General features: G+C 39.4%; 1 protein-coding gene across 1 annotated transcript; it reads right to left on the bottom strand.

Moving 5' to 3' along the window:
• Positions 1–560: 560 nt before the first annotated feature.
• On the bottom strand, positions 561–16330 carry LOC137934542 (protein TIFY 4B-like). Its single transcript, XM_068778949.1, has 9 exons — positions 15847–16330; positions 15601–15701; positions 15290–15456; positions 10008–10101; positions 9739–9895; positions 9557–9622; positions 8965–9022; positions 8511–8728; positions 561–931 (listed from the first exon to the last, which is right to left on the bottom strand). The coding sequence occupies exons 1-9, from the start codon at positions 15962–15964 to the stop codon at positions 915–917; spliced, it is 996 nt and encodes a 331-aa protein (XP_068635050.1). The 5' UTR covers positions 15965–16330; the 3' UTR covers positions 561–914.
• Between the last annotated feature and the right edge of the window lie 499 nt (positions 16331–16829).

The following is a 16829-nucleotide window of genomic DNA, read 5'->3' as shown; positions in this document are numbered from 1 at the left end:
TAACCTTGAACCAAAATTGAAGGCCTGTGTTGGCCAAGATACACCCGGTTCCACTTATTAATGACTGATACCATTGAGTCGAGTACAGTTGAGGTTGTAAATAACATTGACAAATGCTAGGAAATAAGATGAATCATGTCTAACAAAAGAAGGTTAAAAATAAGGATTTGAATATAAATTAATGATATTTCCTATAAATTTAACAGCCTAAAATAGATGACCATCACCATCTCAGGTCTCAATAACAGCATGTCAGATACTTCAAAAAACCAATCAATGAATATAGCCTTAATTTATTATAAATTTTGAAATTTTAGTTTTCTTACAACCAAGTATCCAATTTCAAGCCATAAGTGTTGTGTCACTCATGTTAAGACCACATATTTGCTTGTGGTTTATAATCCCCCGTCCTCTCTGCTACTTAAATGCAGAACGGAAGATTTCTCCAAAAAAAACAAAAAAAATGCTGGCGTCGTTATGTTGCTATATTAATTCTCTTTGATCACATATTTCGTTAATCTTTTAACTGAGACCATTTGAATTTCCATGACAATTTAAACTTCATACTCAAAAGCCTTAATATTCAGAGTCCAAATAATTTTAAGTGATGAGCATGCAAGAGATGTTCAGTTGTTCGAAGATTTGGCATCTGCTACTCGTACCATCAAAAACTCGAATGAGACCTGACCCAATTTCAAGAGTCATTAGGCATCTGAACTGCTCATTAAGGGTAGTGAGATCATTATCCTGAAGTTTTGTGTTCTTAGGTTCCTGATCCATACCTTCTATGCTCTAGGGTTTGAGAAAAATAACGACACGAAGGCAGTTCCTATTGTTGATTCCAAACTAACCGCATGGTTCTGCTTTCGTAATGATAGTCTTCCCTTGCAAAATAAAGTGATTGTGGCCAAAAATCAAGCTTCTTGCACATCTGCAGGGGCAAATAAACAAATGGGAGTTATATTTCATTTGTTAAAACCATTAATGCTACGGGTCGGTGATAGTCAGAAAAAAAAAAGCAAAATGAAGATGAAAACACATCATCGTAACCTGTACAATACAAGAAAAATGTAAAGGAAAAAATTCATTCATTCAGTTTCAGCTATGCCTTTCAAAAAAGAGCTCAATCAAATACAAAACAGTGAAGAGCCTTATCAAGAACAGCTCCAGAAAACAAACTTTTAACCTTCACCCAGGCCTCCAAATTGATAGTGATTGCCTACCTTTTTATTCAATATGCTATATCAGTTGTTCTGCATGTTAAAAGCTTAAAATAAGAAGGGCAGCACCATCAATGAGCTTGACACATGCAAGCATCCGGAAAAACCCAAATCGAACCAAAAACAAAGCCACCAAGCATCAATTATTTGTAAGCTAAATATTCCTCAATTTCCTCTTACTTGTAAATGATAGACCCTTGACCCACTGGGCTCCAGAGGAAATGTGACAAAAGAATGAAAACAAGAACAGAAAAGGGAATCTGTCTTTTCTGCCTGCCACCACCTTGAAGGGCAGATCGAGTGCAGCCAATAGGATGGATTATTCCCCGATGAAAGAGATCATTCACTTCAAACCAAAGTGAACCTGGATAGTGGAAGCATCACATAGTGCAGAACTTGGTTCTCAAACTGTACCGGATTCACATTCTCTGGATTTGCCAACAAATTTTACATAAATAGATTTTAGATCCTCTAATTTCCAACTACTTTAACACTAAAACTAAAACTACATTCGAAATTTGGAATTTCCATGGGTTTCCAGAATTCATGTAGCACATCTGTGTTAATTGGTTCATATAGAAGATTCTCAACTCATGACCATGGGCATTAACTCTGCCCAACGGAAGTATTTAAGAGGCATGTAAAACGTCCTGCTAGATTTATAAAGTCCAACAAACATAAATTTTTTCTTTGAACAGCAACAAACATAATTTCAAACTAGTAATTTTTCTTTCCCAGTTAATTTTGTTTGCACACAGCATCAACAATGAGCTCTAATCTACTGAAGGAAAAACCATGTCAACTAGGAAGGTATTTTTTTGTTAATCAATTGCCATTAAAACTTGGCAGTCATTGGTGGTAATACGCAGGCCAGTTTTCACAAAAGCCAAAAAACATTTTCAGTTTTATCCCTTGAACTTAACTCTCTTTTCTTTTTTTCATTTTTGGTGGTTTCAAAACACTAGCTTCAACCTTTCAAGAGAACCTGGTGTAACATCACAAGTGTTTTTGTTGGAAATCATGACCCATGCCCTAGTTAGAATTTTATTTGAAGTAGGAATATTAGGTTTCCTAGTTGTGCTTAAAATTCCTTGAAATGGGATGCTTCATTCCCAAGAAAAAGTGCCTAGGTTCAATGTTTTAGTTCCACACAGAAAATAGAGCAAAATGTGCTTCAACAATAGTCTATACAAAAAAGTCTCTATGAGCTATCTGAGTTAGGGAAGCAATAAAGAGTACAATTATAACTGTTACAAGGTGGGACCCACCATGACCACACGAGCAAGAATCCTACTCAAATGAGTAGGAAGATTTAGCAATCTTCCTTAATTAATGTAATTGATTAATCTTCCCTTGATTTATGTAGATTTGGATAATCATGATTGATGTAATTAAGGATCCTAGCTTACCTCTGAAGTTTCCTTTCATATGCAATGGAAATAATATAAATAAGGGTCATGGTTGAAGGGTTTAATGAAGCTCTCCACTTCTTAACTCGTGGAAGAATCTATTTCTAGCCTAAAGTCTTTCTCTCTCTTTTCTCCACTCTGTACCTGAGCTTTCTCTCTCTCTTTGCTCTTTTTCTTCTCCCTCTCTCATCTTGCTCGAGGTTTCAATCATAGGGTCCTAAATTCAACATGGCATCAGAGCATCAAATTTAGGATGCCCACGTCAAAAGAATGCTCTAAGAAGTTAGGATCAAAGCTACTCATAGAAGGATCTTTGTGAAGCAAGATTGAAGCATGTGAGATAAGTTTTTCATTCTTGTAATTATTACTTCATGCTCTTGGTTTTCAGATCTTTAGAAGATGGCTCTGAGATGATCTTATTGTTGTCTTCATCTTGTGAAATTATTGAGAATTATGCATCTCGGATTAGAAGAAGTTTACCAATGCAATTTTATCGATTTGCAAGTTCTTAAATGAAAATCAGTGTATGTTGAGATTTCATGCATAAAAAATTATAAATTTGTGGGAACAAGATTTTCCTGTTGAAGAAAAGTGTTCTTGAGCCTATTATGAGTGGTTTTTTATCCATTAGATTTCAGAAATCTAATTACGTAACTTTATTGCTAAGCTTCTCCATTAACCGAGTTGTTTGAAGAACTCTACTTGGTTTTGTGATTTTTTGGAGAATTTTTTGAGAGCCATGAGTTGGCTGATTGTTCTTGGCTGATTTCTTCTCCTTCTCTCATCTTGCTCAAGGTTTCAATCATGGGGTCCTAAATTCAACTGAACCCTATGGAGAAAATCTCTCCTTCATCTTCAAGTTCTTGTCTTCTTTTAGCTTTGCTTTTTTCTTTTTTGTTGCTGCACCAATCTGCTAAGTTTGTATACACATGTTAGGGCACGAGCAAGTCAAGGTTACGCCCAAAAACCTGGTACCAGATCGGGACAATTGGGAGGAAATTCCTATGCATGGTCAACCATCTGGTCCTAAATTACATACGTTTAGGAAGAATTTCTGTTGCTTAGATTTGTGTCGTGCCAATAAGACTACCATGACGACCACTAGCTTCTCAAGACAAATTAGATGAGGAGGGGAATGGTTACAAAGAGCCAGATAAAGGCATACCACAAACTTTAGATGAATAGAAGAATTAGAAGGAAACGAAGAAGAATGATATGAAGGCCTAATTAGACGAGGAAGGGCAAGGTTACAAAGGGCCAGAGAAAGACATACCACAAACTTTAGATGAATAGAAGAAATAGAAGGAAATGAAGAAGAATGATATGAAGGCCCTGTATTTCACAATGCAAGTGACAGAGAAGAACATCTTACACAAGGTACATAGGCCACAAACATCCTAGGACGCCTAAAACGTATTTTATAAGATCTTCAAGGGAGATGACATTGAAAAAGATAAGGACTTAATTCAGAATGTCTTTGAGTATTTTAAAAGACTTATAGTATTAGTTGACCAAATGGTCGACCATGCAAAGACCCTCAACAAAACCCAATTAGAGGAGAAGGCCCTTAGAACTATGAACAAGTCAACCTAAAGTTGGTATTGACGAATTTAAAGACTTGAATAAGATGACACTTCATTCTGTACTTAGTATGCTACATGCCTATACAATGTCAATTGACTTTGAAGAGCAATAAGGCTAGGTTACCCAATAACTCTGAAATAAAGGGCAGTAAACACAAGTGTGAGAAGCAGAGTTCTATGGATCACAAGTGCAAGAAAAAAGATAAACCCATATAAAATGCTTTAATTGCAAAGAATTTGGGCTATTCAAATAAGATGACCCTAGTTTGAAGAAAGATGAGATCACTCATGATGCCAAGATAGCTAGGTTGCATTGGCAAAGAAGAACAATTGTAGCTCTTAGATAAAAGCTATAGCGATCACATGATAGGGCAAGAGGATTGTTTTACATCACCGGTCAGTTCTATGACGATGGAAGTTACATTCAGCAATGATAGCCTATTTCCAATAAAAGAGACAGCATAATCGAGACAGCAAAGGGAGTTATGTACAATCTGAGACAATAAAGTATGGGTTGCTCACAAAGGTACTCATGAATTTTGGCCACCTATACTCTCTTTAAGTTTCATATGACACATGCTTAACTAGTATAGTGCATGAAGATTCATGGCTATAGCATTACCATTTTGGACATACTTTTTTATAATTTAACACTGCTAAAGTGTAAGAATATAGTTCGGGGCATGTCTCATGTTCATGCGTATAGATCTAGCAATGATACATGTGTACTTGGAAAGCATAGTTGACCATCTTTCCATTTGGGCACATTTGGCATGCAACAACACGTCTTGAATTGATACCCTCAGACTTGTATGATCCCATTTAGGTTCATTTACGTTAGGGAACACGTATTGATTACATTTATTGATGACTACACAACGAAATTTGGACACTCATATTTAATTAATTTAAATCCTATGTAAAGAAGCAAAGTGGTAATGTGATCAAGACCTTGCACACAGACCAGATCTTGCAACCCTATTTCCATCAATGTCGGATTTAACTTTAAATGACAGCTTCGCTCACTCTTCAGCATAACAGTGAAGTAGAGAGGAAGAACCACACAATCATGGAGATGGTTTGTTGCAAGCAGAAAAATAAATGTCCTGTGTTTTGGGTGGAGGTAATTGCTTGTGGCGTTTATGCATTGAACAAGTGTTCAACAAAGCGTCTCAAAAATGTAATCAATTATGAGGTGAGGTAGTTGCTTGTGTCCATTTTCAGATGAGTCTAGCAAATCTAAGACATTCATTAGGCCTGAACTAGACCAAGAGACCAGTCCCAAGTAATAGACAAAAGCACCACATGTTTACAACCAACAGGTGCCTCAACAACCAGCTCGTCCAATTGATAAAATGCCTCTACAAACAACTACAATTCCAATTTCCGCCTTAGGCCAACACATTCAATTGAAAGTGCTTCCGACACACTAGTAGGACTGTGTTACCAATAAAGATACTGAAACCATTGACGAACAAATCGTAAATTTGGCCTTTTTTGTAAATTGTGACCCTCAAACATACGAGGAAGCTACAAAAGACAAGGGGTGCATCAACCCCATGCATCAAGAGATGGCATCAATCGAAAAGAACGACACATGGGCTCTCACCACTCTTCCTCCACAGAAGAAGTCCATTGGTGAATATTGGCATATGAGACTTTGCATAGGTCATATGGAAGAGTTGACAAACTCAAGTTGCACTTGGTGGTGATGAGCAACCAATAGAAGTTGGGTATAAACTATTTTGAAATCCTGGCCCTAGTTGACGGACTTGACATTATGTTGATGATCCTCACATTGGCGGCTTAGAAGAGATGGAATATTCATCAAAGGGATGTCCCATTTGCATTCCTTAATGGCAATACTTAAAGAAGAGGTTTATATTCACCAGGCAGGAGCACAAGGAGTAAAAATAGAAGAAGACGCTCTATGTGATGAAACAAACCTTGCAAGCTTGGAACACTTGGATTAGAGTATTTTTTGTAGAGAAGGTTTGAAAAACGCCCACATAAAAACTCTGTATGCCAAAACAGGGAGAGATTCATAATATGTTGTATATATGTTTATAAGCATATGATTATCACAAGTGTGTCAAGTACCTTGTCAATACACCAAAAGCTCCAGAGCTGAAGGAAAGCGAAAAAATAGGCTTTTAAACCTATCACCTACTAAGCTGGCCCAACCCGACATACATTGGGACCCAGAGGACCATAATAATACACCATGCTTCAACACCAATGTCCTTGGCGCCCCACTCAAGACTAGAGAGCGCTTTTCACCTTTGGGACTACTTTCACTCTTGCACCAAGTAGCCCTTTCCATAGGTCACCGCCTAGGATTCAAACATGTGACATGGTGCGTGCTCTACTACTGAATATTAGGTACCTACCCAACACATCAAAAGCACCAGAACTAATAGAACGTGAAAAGCTAGGCCCATATACCAATCTCATACTAGGTTGGGCGACCCCAACACCCATACCTAAGGTTGGGCACCGCAGGACTACACCAAAAGTGATAGAGACCTAAAAAGTTCACCCCTAAGAAAGAGGAAAGGAAGAAGAGAAGAAACAAAGACGAGGAAGAAAAGAAGAAGTAAACAAAATAGAAAGTGGCTCCACCAAAAAATTAAGAAAATATCAACACCTTCTAGAAAAGAGGAACTCGAAGGCATAAAGGTAAAAATGGACTAGTCAAAGGAATTGTCAAACTTGCCTCTCTTGAAGATGGAATCTTGTTAGAATAGAAAGAAATTTTTTTGATTGAAGTAGTCTTTTAAATTCCTATAATCTCTCAATCTCTTAGGATCTCTTCTTAAATTATACAATTATAGAACTCTAATCGATTGAGGAGTTTCCTAAAGAATGCATCACTGAAAAAAGTATGAAGTGTTGTTGGTTGAAGAAAAAGTCAATCAAAGCTATTCCAAAATCTCTCTTGCCTCTCTTTCCCCTCTCTGTTCCTACTAGCTCTATGTTACTTCTCTTTCTCCCTTCTCTCTTATTCCCACCCTCTTAACCACTCTCTTTAAACTCTTCCATGCACTTATAGAAAAGATAAGGACCTTGCACTAGTAGAGTTCTTATCAAGGTGGCAGCCCAACCTTATTTAAGGAGTTTAGGGAAGCCATGGTGCAATATTTCACTATTATAGATATGGCACTTGTATCTTAGTTTCTTGGACTTGAGGTGACTCAGACAGAGGAGAGCATTTTTGTGTCTCAACAAATGTATGCTTGCAATATACTACAAAGGTTCAAGATGTCGGATTATAATTTTATTTACAAGTCCATGGAAGAGAAACTCAAGCTCACCAAGTAAGCACATGGAGCAAAAGAGAGCCCCACCTACTACAAGAAGATAATGGGCAATCTGTGCTATCTGACAACTACTCACTTAGATATTATGTAAAGAGATGGGATGGTTAGTCAATTCATAGAGCAACCACAAAAGTCACACTTGAAAGTTGTTAAATGCATTCCAAGGTACATCAAAGGCACCCGATTTTCTTTAAATTTGTGGGATATACATACAATAATAGGCATGGAGATGGTGGAGAAAGAAAGAATACCTTAGTCTACACTTTTAGTCTACATTCTTGTCTTCTTTTCGTTTTACTTCTTTCTTTTTCGTTAGTGTACCATTTAGCCCAACATACACCAGCTAAGCATGTGCACACATGAGGGTATGATCATGGTCAAAGTTATGTCCAAGAAATTTTCCTTCCTATTTTCTTTTGCGGTTTATTCTTTGGGGAACATTTTTACTTTATTCAAAATTATTATGAACATTGGGGCTACAGTCTAAACTTCTCTCTTTTCAACCAACAAAACAAGACAACAATCCATGTCATCAAAGATGTATTTATAGGAATGATACAAGTGGTTTTTATTTCAAGGAAGCAACATAAACAGGTGGTTGAAAAGCATTATTACGATATAATGACAGTTGTACAATAAGAATTATTCTTTTAAAGCAAGCATTTATGAGATTTCAAGTTAGTTAATGGAATCCAGCAAGGCCTCATAATTCACCAATGGCCTTCCCCTTCCAAACAACCAATCCGGCCAGCTTTCTCTCTATTTCAATGAACCACCCTACTAAGCACATGGCAACAATTTGTTTGGTGATTCATCATTGATACATCTAACAGTTTATTGGGAAAGGAAAATTAAAGAAGCTATTAACCGCGAACAGACTTCAAAGTTCCTAGCGTTAAACAGAATAAAAAATTAACTTTAAGATATCCTTCCACAGTATAAGCTAACGAAGGGGGCAACCGGGAAAAGAGTCTTTACCATCATCATTGAGATCAACAATTAGATGGAGGTTCTTTACGTGATTCTCAACAGAGCCGCACCGTGTAGGTGTGTGAGGCGGTCTTGGCTGTGTGGGGGAGCATGTGCCACTTCTGCTTGAATGATCATTCGAGGCCTGACTTCTGACTTGTTGGCTCAAATACATTTCCATGCCAGAAGTTGTCACACTACACCTTCTCTTCCCTTTGAATCTGCCCCTGAAAATGGGTACGGATAAAGATCAATGATTTGTTCAAAACAATCTTCTGAGTAAACTTGATAAGGAACAGACGGGGCCCACTCGATGGTACCATCGCCCATAGGCACTGTCAGAGCCAACCTACTCATGTAACATGCACGGCGGGGACCACACTTGTCACATGTCAAAGGCCGTGGAAATAGGCCTGAGTGATCCCACCAATTTTCAAAATCTCTGAGTCAAAACTTCACCAACCTATCTTTCCGCTTCTCAAGGTATCGTTGTAAAGACGCTTTTCTGCCAGTGGGTCCCTCTGTCAAGAATAAGGAAATGAGAAACATAAAATACGTTTCAATTGTCACATTAAAAAATTTTAAACCTGTAAAACTCACACAAAGGAGGTAAAAGCGCTGAAACAACAAAAACGCGCTTTCCAGCGGGCATTTCTTTTAAATTATAATTGAAGTAGAAAAGAAAATGAAAATAAGAGTATCGTGCAATTAAGTCATTAGACAGCTTGCTAATGCCAGAAATATCCATTCCATCAATGGAACAGAGTTATCATAGTAGTAATCTCGTTGGTAGTCCTGTCCGCAACAGCTTTTCAGCTCAACAAATGAAGGAGAACCTTACTTGCCCCCTTTCCTTTTTTCTCAACAACTACGGCAGGGACCAGGAGGTGGCTTTGGTTGACAGAAGTTCCCAAACAGAATCAGATATGAAAGACAACCGGGCTGCCAACCCCAAGTTTCTTGTAAAATCATAAATGTTGGAGATATTTCCAGAGTGGCATGAGGGTGTTTGATGCTTTCGGTTTAATAAAGGCAGCTTGGTTGCGGTACTTAACCTAGTTCAGCTTCCCGCGAGATTTTTTTCTCTTCCGTGATTTCTCGAGGGAAATGAGATACCGTCCCTGCTCACAAAAGCAATTGAAAAAACAAGTCCACCATCAGCTATCACTGAAAATATCTTCAACAGTAAACTGAAAGTATATTGCTTTATCACCGTAGCCCATATCACAGCCCTTACCAGCTGGCATACCGCGAGACGTCGCAGTAGCAAAAAGCGGCGAAGCTGACCCAGCACAGTCACCTAGTTGCTGAAACCCAACAGAGCGAACAGCAGGGGCCATTTCAATCGGCAGCGGGCAATCAGGGCTTCCAGCGAGAAGCATCATGGCTCGCGCCTGCCAAAATACGATCAAAACGTACATCGGATGTTCAGCCGCGACCAGATCGGCCTCTCATAGATGGACCCACGGTGTACCCGAATCATGAAAAGTTAAATCGCTAGCGTACCTTCTCGGACGACACCCCCTCGTAGACGTTCACCTTTCCACAGTAGAAAATCGTCATCTGACCTGCAGTTGCCGGGTCGTTTGCAGCAGAAGATCTGTTGAGGCCCTCGGAAGAGTTTACAAAAGTGGAAAACAGACTGGATCAATACATGTGAAAAGCATAATCCTCTTTACTGTTTAAAATGATTTCCGAATGTTTTTTATATGGTTTATAATTTTATCGATTAACCCATCCCCGAGCTCAACTCGAAACCGACATGTGGTACTTTTATACTACATGTCTCCTTAGTGGCGAATGGCTACTTTTCTTCGTGGCCAGTGATTTCAAACGAGGGGAGAATATGACTCCTCGTTAATATAAAAACCAAAACTAAAGGAGGCCTTGGCACGGAACCAAAAGTCACGAAACCGAGACGCAAAATATTAAAATTAACGTTCTAAAACAATGCTTCAAAGATTCATGAAGCAACAGTAAAAAAACTCAAGTAACAGCAAAACAGATCTTCATCTGAAAAATAGATTTTGGCTTTTGCCAACCGTTTGGGTAACGCATTTACGATCATAAACGAACATATACAAACATATAAAAAACTCGGGTGGTCCCCGCCGTCGAGTATTTGAGCCTGCCCTACGACCCAAAAGCTGCAAGGCACGCCTTGTCGCTGTTGGTACGTAAATGATCATATCAGTCATCATCATAGAGAAGATAAATAGATCACTAACTCGACAGGTAACAACGCAAATAGAGCCACTAAGATTGTTCGAGAAATAGTTGTTTTCTGGCATCTTAAATGTTTAATTGGGTAAGATGATGGCTGACCGGTGGGAACCCACCTATCCCCCACTCAAAATGAAAAAAACACCACGCAAAAACGTCTGGTAGTAATCTTCATCCGTCTTCTGTCCCGTCTACACCCCAGCTCTAAAGCATCGCTTCTCAGACAATGTAGACCAACCACTCGAATTTCCACTAGAATAAACCTGCTTTTCTTTTCCAGATATCAAATTTCCGAAGATCAATCCAGTCCACCATAAACATGTACTATTTTACCGATCATTTCTTTTATATTTCAACAACAACACTTTTCATCCTGTTGCTTTTGTCACAGCAGCAGAGTAAACTCGTGTGCAGAAAAGTAAATAAACGAAGCTCCCAGCAAAGTCGAAGCTGTCGTTTTTTACTGCCCACCTATGGTGACTCTGACAAGAATCACGAACTATATCACGCTTTCGCCTAGTAGGGAGCAGGCGACCGCCATATGATATCATGAAACCTCAATCGAAGCGTCACCCGACTTCCAAAAGTAGGTCCCCTTCTGTCGCCACTCGGACGGGTAATCACCAAATCACCAAACCTGGTGACCCTGTGGGCCCATTTCACTCTTTTACTAAAGGATTACTGGCTTACAGCTCTCAAACCAGTCCAAGTTGAATATCCCCAACTCATGTAACAATAACAAGGTACCAGTGTTAATGTAGAGACAAGGAACATGTGTTAGGTGTCTCCTACCCTCATAGTTTAACAAAAGGACGCCCCAAAGGTAACCATCAGCTTCATTTATGTAATGTCCCTGGTACTTTTTGAATGTCTTTTCTTAGAAAAATCGAAAAAAATAATTCCTTGGAGCCAATCCCGTGATCTTTCAATGCTCAATGGAAAATTGGAAACGCTAACTTGCACAAGCTAAGGGGGGGTTAGTGCCCCAAAGTGGATTCTTGAAGATCAAGTCATGTCCAACATGAAGATCATGTCATGTCATGTACATGAAGATCAGGTAAGAATTTGGGGGGGTTAGTGCACATGACTCAGGACATGATCTTCATGCGCATTACGCAGGTCATGTCCTGATGTCGTTAGGGAACGCCCAAATTCATGTCATGTACATGAATATACATGAATCAAGAGTTCATGTCTCAAGAGTAAAGGGCGGAAAGTGCTTTCCGCCCAATTTTGAGAATCATGTACATGACTCTCGCGCGGGGCTGTCTCTCGGGGATCTCTCTGCCGCACACCCTCTCTGCCGTTGCATTCCGGCAGCCCTCTCTCTTTCTCTGCTCCCTCTCTCGTCTCCTTTCCCGCAGCCCTCTCTCGTCTCCGTTCCCGCAGCCCTCTCTCGTCTCCGTTCTCCGTTCCCGCAGCCCTCTCTCGTCTCCGTTCTCCGTTCCCGCAGTCCTCTCTCGTCTCCATTCCCGCAACCCTCTCTCATTCTCTGCTCCCACTCTCATTTCCGCAGCCCTCTCTCGTCTCCATTCCCGCAACCCTCTCTCATTCTCTGCTCCCTCTCTCATTTCCGCAGCCCTCTCTCATTCCCGCAAAGCACGGGAGGTCAAACATTTGCAGAGCTTCTCGGCCTCCCTCTCTTCTCCCTCTCGGCGTACCGTCGGAGCGCCGCCTCTGTCGGCATTGCCCCCCGCCGCCGTCGCCGGCCATTGCCTTTCCCGGCCCCGTCGCCATCGCCCCGCTGGCTCGCTGCTGAGGAAGACGAAGATGTTTAATTTTTCCTAAGTTAGGAAAAATTAAACTATCTTCATAAAAATTATTATTTTATAATTTTTATTTATAAGATAATTATTTTTATTTATAAAATAATTATTTTTATTTTACAATTACTATATTAAAATAGTGATTTAATAGTTATAATTAAAATATTATTAAAATAAATATTTGATAACTTATTTTGGCATAATTATCCGATTGTTATAGTTAATTAAACCAATTGTTTTAAATTTTGTGATAATATATTATTAATTAATAATACATAAAATATATTATGTACAAATATATAGTGTGTTAAAGTTATGATTAGATCAATTTTTTCTCTTAAATTATTCATTTTTAGGTTAAAATATATCATATGTTATTAATAAATTAATAACTTAATGTATTACTTTTGTTTTTTTATTTATAATGTTATTTATTTATTATTTGTAATTAATCATATACGTATTTCACTGGCTCGTGTAATTACCATATTAATGTACAATAAAATATCTAATTTAATTAATAAATATATTAGTATATTTAATTATACTTTCAATAACTTATTCGTGTAGTAATAATGGTTGTTTTACCTAATTTGGGGTTTAAGGATTATGTTGTAATTGAGTGCACTGTAAAGGTTTAGAAATTCTCTTGTTTTTTATGTTTTTCTCATGTTGGGGCACTAACACTGGAAACTGTTTTCCAGTGCACATGAAGTCGTCAACACTAACACAAATTCTTACTTGATCTTCATGTACATGACATGACATGATCTTCATGTTGGACATGACTTGATCTTCAAGAATCCACTTTGGGGCACTAACCCCCCCTTAGTGTTAGTGTTGATGACTTCATGTGCACTGGAAAACAGTTTCCAGTGTTAGTGCCCCAACATGAGAAAAACATAAAAAACAAGAGAATTTCTAAACCTTTACAGTGCACTTAATTACAACATAATCCTTAAACCCCAAATTAGGTAAAACAACTATTATTACTACATGAATAAATTATTTAATGTATAATTAAATATACTAATATATTTATTAATTGAATTAGATATTTTATTGTACATTAATATGGTAATTACATGAGCCAATGAAATAACTACATGATTAATTACAAATAATAAATAAATAACATTATAAATAACAAAAACGAAAGTAATACGTTGAGTTATTAATTTATTAATAACATATGATATACTTTAACCTAAAAATGAATAATTTAAGAGAAAAAAATGATCTAATCATAACTTTAACACACTATATATTTGTACATAATATATTTTAGGTATTATTAATTATTAATATATTATCACAAAATTTAAAACTATTGGTTTAATTAACTATAGCAATCGGATAATTATGCCAAAAATAATTTATCAAATATTTATTTTAACAATATTTTAATTATGACTATTAAATCACTATTTTAATATAGTAACTGTAAAATAAATATATTAAATAAATAAAAATAATTAATTATAAATAAAAATAATTATTTATAAATAAAAATAATTAATTTATAAATAAAAATAATTAATTTATAAATAAAAATAATTAAACCATCGTCGTCTTCCTCAGCTGCGAGCCAAAGGGCAACGACGATGGCGACGGGGACGGGCTAGTAGGCGACGGCGATGGCCAGCGACGACGGCGGGCAACGACGATGGCGACAGGGACAGGCTAGTAGGCAACGGCGACGGCCGGCGACGGAACGAGAGAGGGCTGCGGCAACACCGAGAGAGGGTTGCGGGAACGAGAGACAGTTGCGGAACGAAAGAGGGTTGCGGCAACACCGAGAGAGGGTTGTGGAAATGAAACGGCAGAGAGGGTGTGCGAAAGAGAGCCCCCCGAGAGACAGCCCCGCTCGCCGAGAGAGAGCCTGCGCAAGAGTCATGTAGATGACTCTCAAAATCGGGCGGAAAGCACTTTCCGCCCGTTACTCTTGAGACATGAACTCGTGATTCATGTATATTCATGTACATGACATGAATTTCGGCGCCCCCTAACGACATCAGGACATGAACTGCGTAATGCGCATGAAGATCATGTCCTAAGTCATGTGCACTAACCCCCCCTAAGTGGAAATCAGGCATTGTTCCCTGCACAGGCGCAATCCCTTAGCCCCTAAACCCTAAAGATATCACACCAACAACAGGAATCTAACTATTTAACCACAATTTTCGCATATATTTGTTAAAATCATGTATCATCGACCACATGACGTGTACCATCTGACTAGAAGGGCACACTTTTAAAGCACTTCCTATCGAATTGCTGAATCGTTTTACTAAACCAAACCCTCGAGTAATAAAAAAAAAAATCGATGAAACAGCAGATTACTTCCTCGTTTAGGAAAAACAGGCAATAACACTAATGGTGAAACCTACCGAGTCTTTCTTTCCACCGTAACGTATCACCTATGTAATTACGCAAGTGTTCAAGTTGCAAAGTCACATCGAATTTAAAGTTCCTCTTCCCCAGGTCGCATACAGGCTACAGGGCCCATCTTGGCAGACAGTTACCACTCTTACTGCGCGTACCAATCTAATCGCGTGTACGCATTCGATTCGTACACGCGCTTCTTCAACCGTACGATATTCGCAGAGTAAAGGACACCTAAGAATAGCGACCACTTAACATTTAGTCGAGCACACCTCATGGAGTGTCGAGCACCTTAGTTCAGAGCACCGACAACCGGAATGCTCCGGTTAGGAAAGGTAAAGCAACAGTCGGCCGGCGAGAAGTTTCGGAAAGCAAAGAGAATAATGGAGGTTAAAAAGTGAAAGAAACAGGTACCTCTGAAGAACTTCATCGCAGGCCGGAGGAGCGGACAGAGCGTCGCCGTGAAAAGTCGACTGTGTGATATCTTTGCATCGACCAGAAATGGATTCGCTTGCGGAAACAGGATTTTGCGGTTCGACGCTTGCTGGAACTCTCGGTGGCGGAGAAGAAGGCGAAGCAGCCTGCAAACACGAGATAATTTTGAGGGAAAAACGACTGCAAAACAATTGAAGCAAAGTAATGGAGTAACCACAGCTCACAGGATTTAGAAAAACGAAAAGCGGAAACAAAGACATCAAGAGAATTTCTTTTCCAAGGATGCTCACGTGCGCGGGATTATCCGGTTCCGGCCGGGCTTCGAGCAGCGTTTTGAGAGAGATGACCTGCTGGATCGCCTGAGATTTGTTCCACGACGGACGCCTCATACCTATCCAAAATCAACACGTGGCACAAGCACTCTTAAACTTTATTCTTTCTGTTGCTGTAAAAAGAAAAAGAAGCAAAAAAAGAAAGAAAAAAAAAACAGCCCGGTTTCCCCGATGCCAGAAAATAGGGAGTAAGCGGAAACAAACCTTTCTGTTTGAGAAATCTCCGGCAGTCTTCTCGAGTGAGCTGCGAAATATCTTCCTCGGTGAGATCCTTCAGAGGCTTGTCGAGTGGCGACCGCAGCGCTGTCTCCTCCGTCGCCATTTCGCTAGATTTCGGCGACAAAGACTCTTCCGCTTGCGAATCAGGCAAGAAACTCAACAGAAACTTAGAAGTTACAGCTACTTGGCTCACCAATCCTCGGAGCAGTGAGAGGAGGTGGGAAATTAAGATCCTCCTCTGATTCTATCCACAGAAGCTGAAGCGCTTTCTTCCGCAAGACAGAGTACTGACTGCTGAGTATCGTGATCCACTGATCCTGCAGAAGAGAGCTCGCCTCAGCTCTCCTTTCGCTCTCCCTCTTCTAGACTCCGTCAGCCCTTTTTCTGCTTCTCTGTCTTCAGTGACTCATTTCTTTGTCGCTGCTTTTCTTTCTTATTATTTTTCAGTAATACAGGGGGCGTCCGCGGCGTCTGCGCTTCGTTGGGGGCTTTTATCGAACCGTGCTGCACCCCGAGCTGCCACGTCGACGCTTTTCATTTAATATTCAGACCTCGTGTAGCGACATCACCCTTTCTTTTCCTTAAATTGCTAAACTACCCCCACTTTTTCAGATTCCGGGACGGAAATGCCCCCAGTGGTGGGCCTTGAGGAAACATGGTAGACTGTTGGCTGACATGGTCAAAGACTGAAATGACATAAATGACCTCGACCTCGCTTAGTTCTCAGTGACCTGCGATCCAGCGACAGTTTTGACACAGAGCTTTGAAGTTTTAAATTGAACGAGGGGCGTTACGGCGTTATTTGATGTTGGCACCAGGAATGTTACTGCGTTTGATAGGAACAGATAAAACGTTACCTTTAAATATGGTCTCGTAGTTGGGCAAAGAGGGGCTCGGGCATTCTTGTCAAATTGGGTCTGCGCGGGTCTCTTTTAGCGGTTTAGATCATGGATGCTCGACTCACTAAG

The sequence above is a fragment of the Aristolochia californica genome, unplaced genomic scaffold (genome assembly GCF_029961685.1).
Source record: "Aristolochia californica isolate CCGP_79_NKW_82.1479 unplaced genomic scaffold, dmAriCali1.0.hap1 SCAF_6, whole genome shotgun sequence".
NCBI classification, from domain to species: domain Eukaryota; kingdom Viridiplantae; phylum Streptophyta; class Magnoliopsida; order Piperales; family Aristolochiaceae; genus Aristolochia; species Aristolochia californica.
Note: the sequence above shows the minus strand (reverse complement) of the source record. Positions and strands in the feature narration are given on the sequence as shown.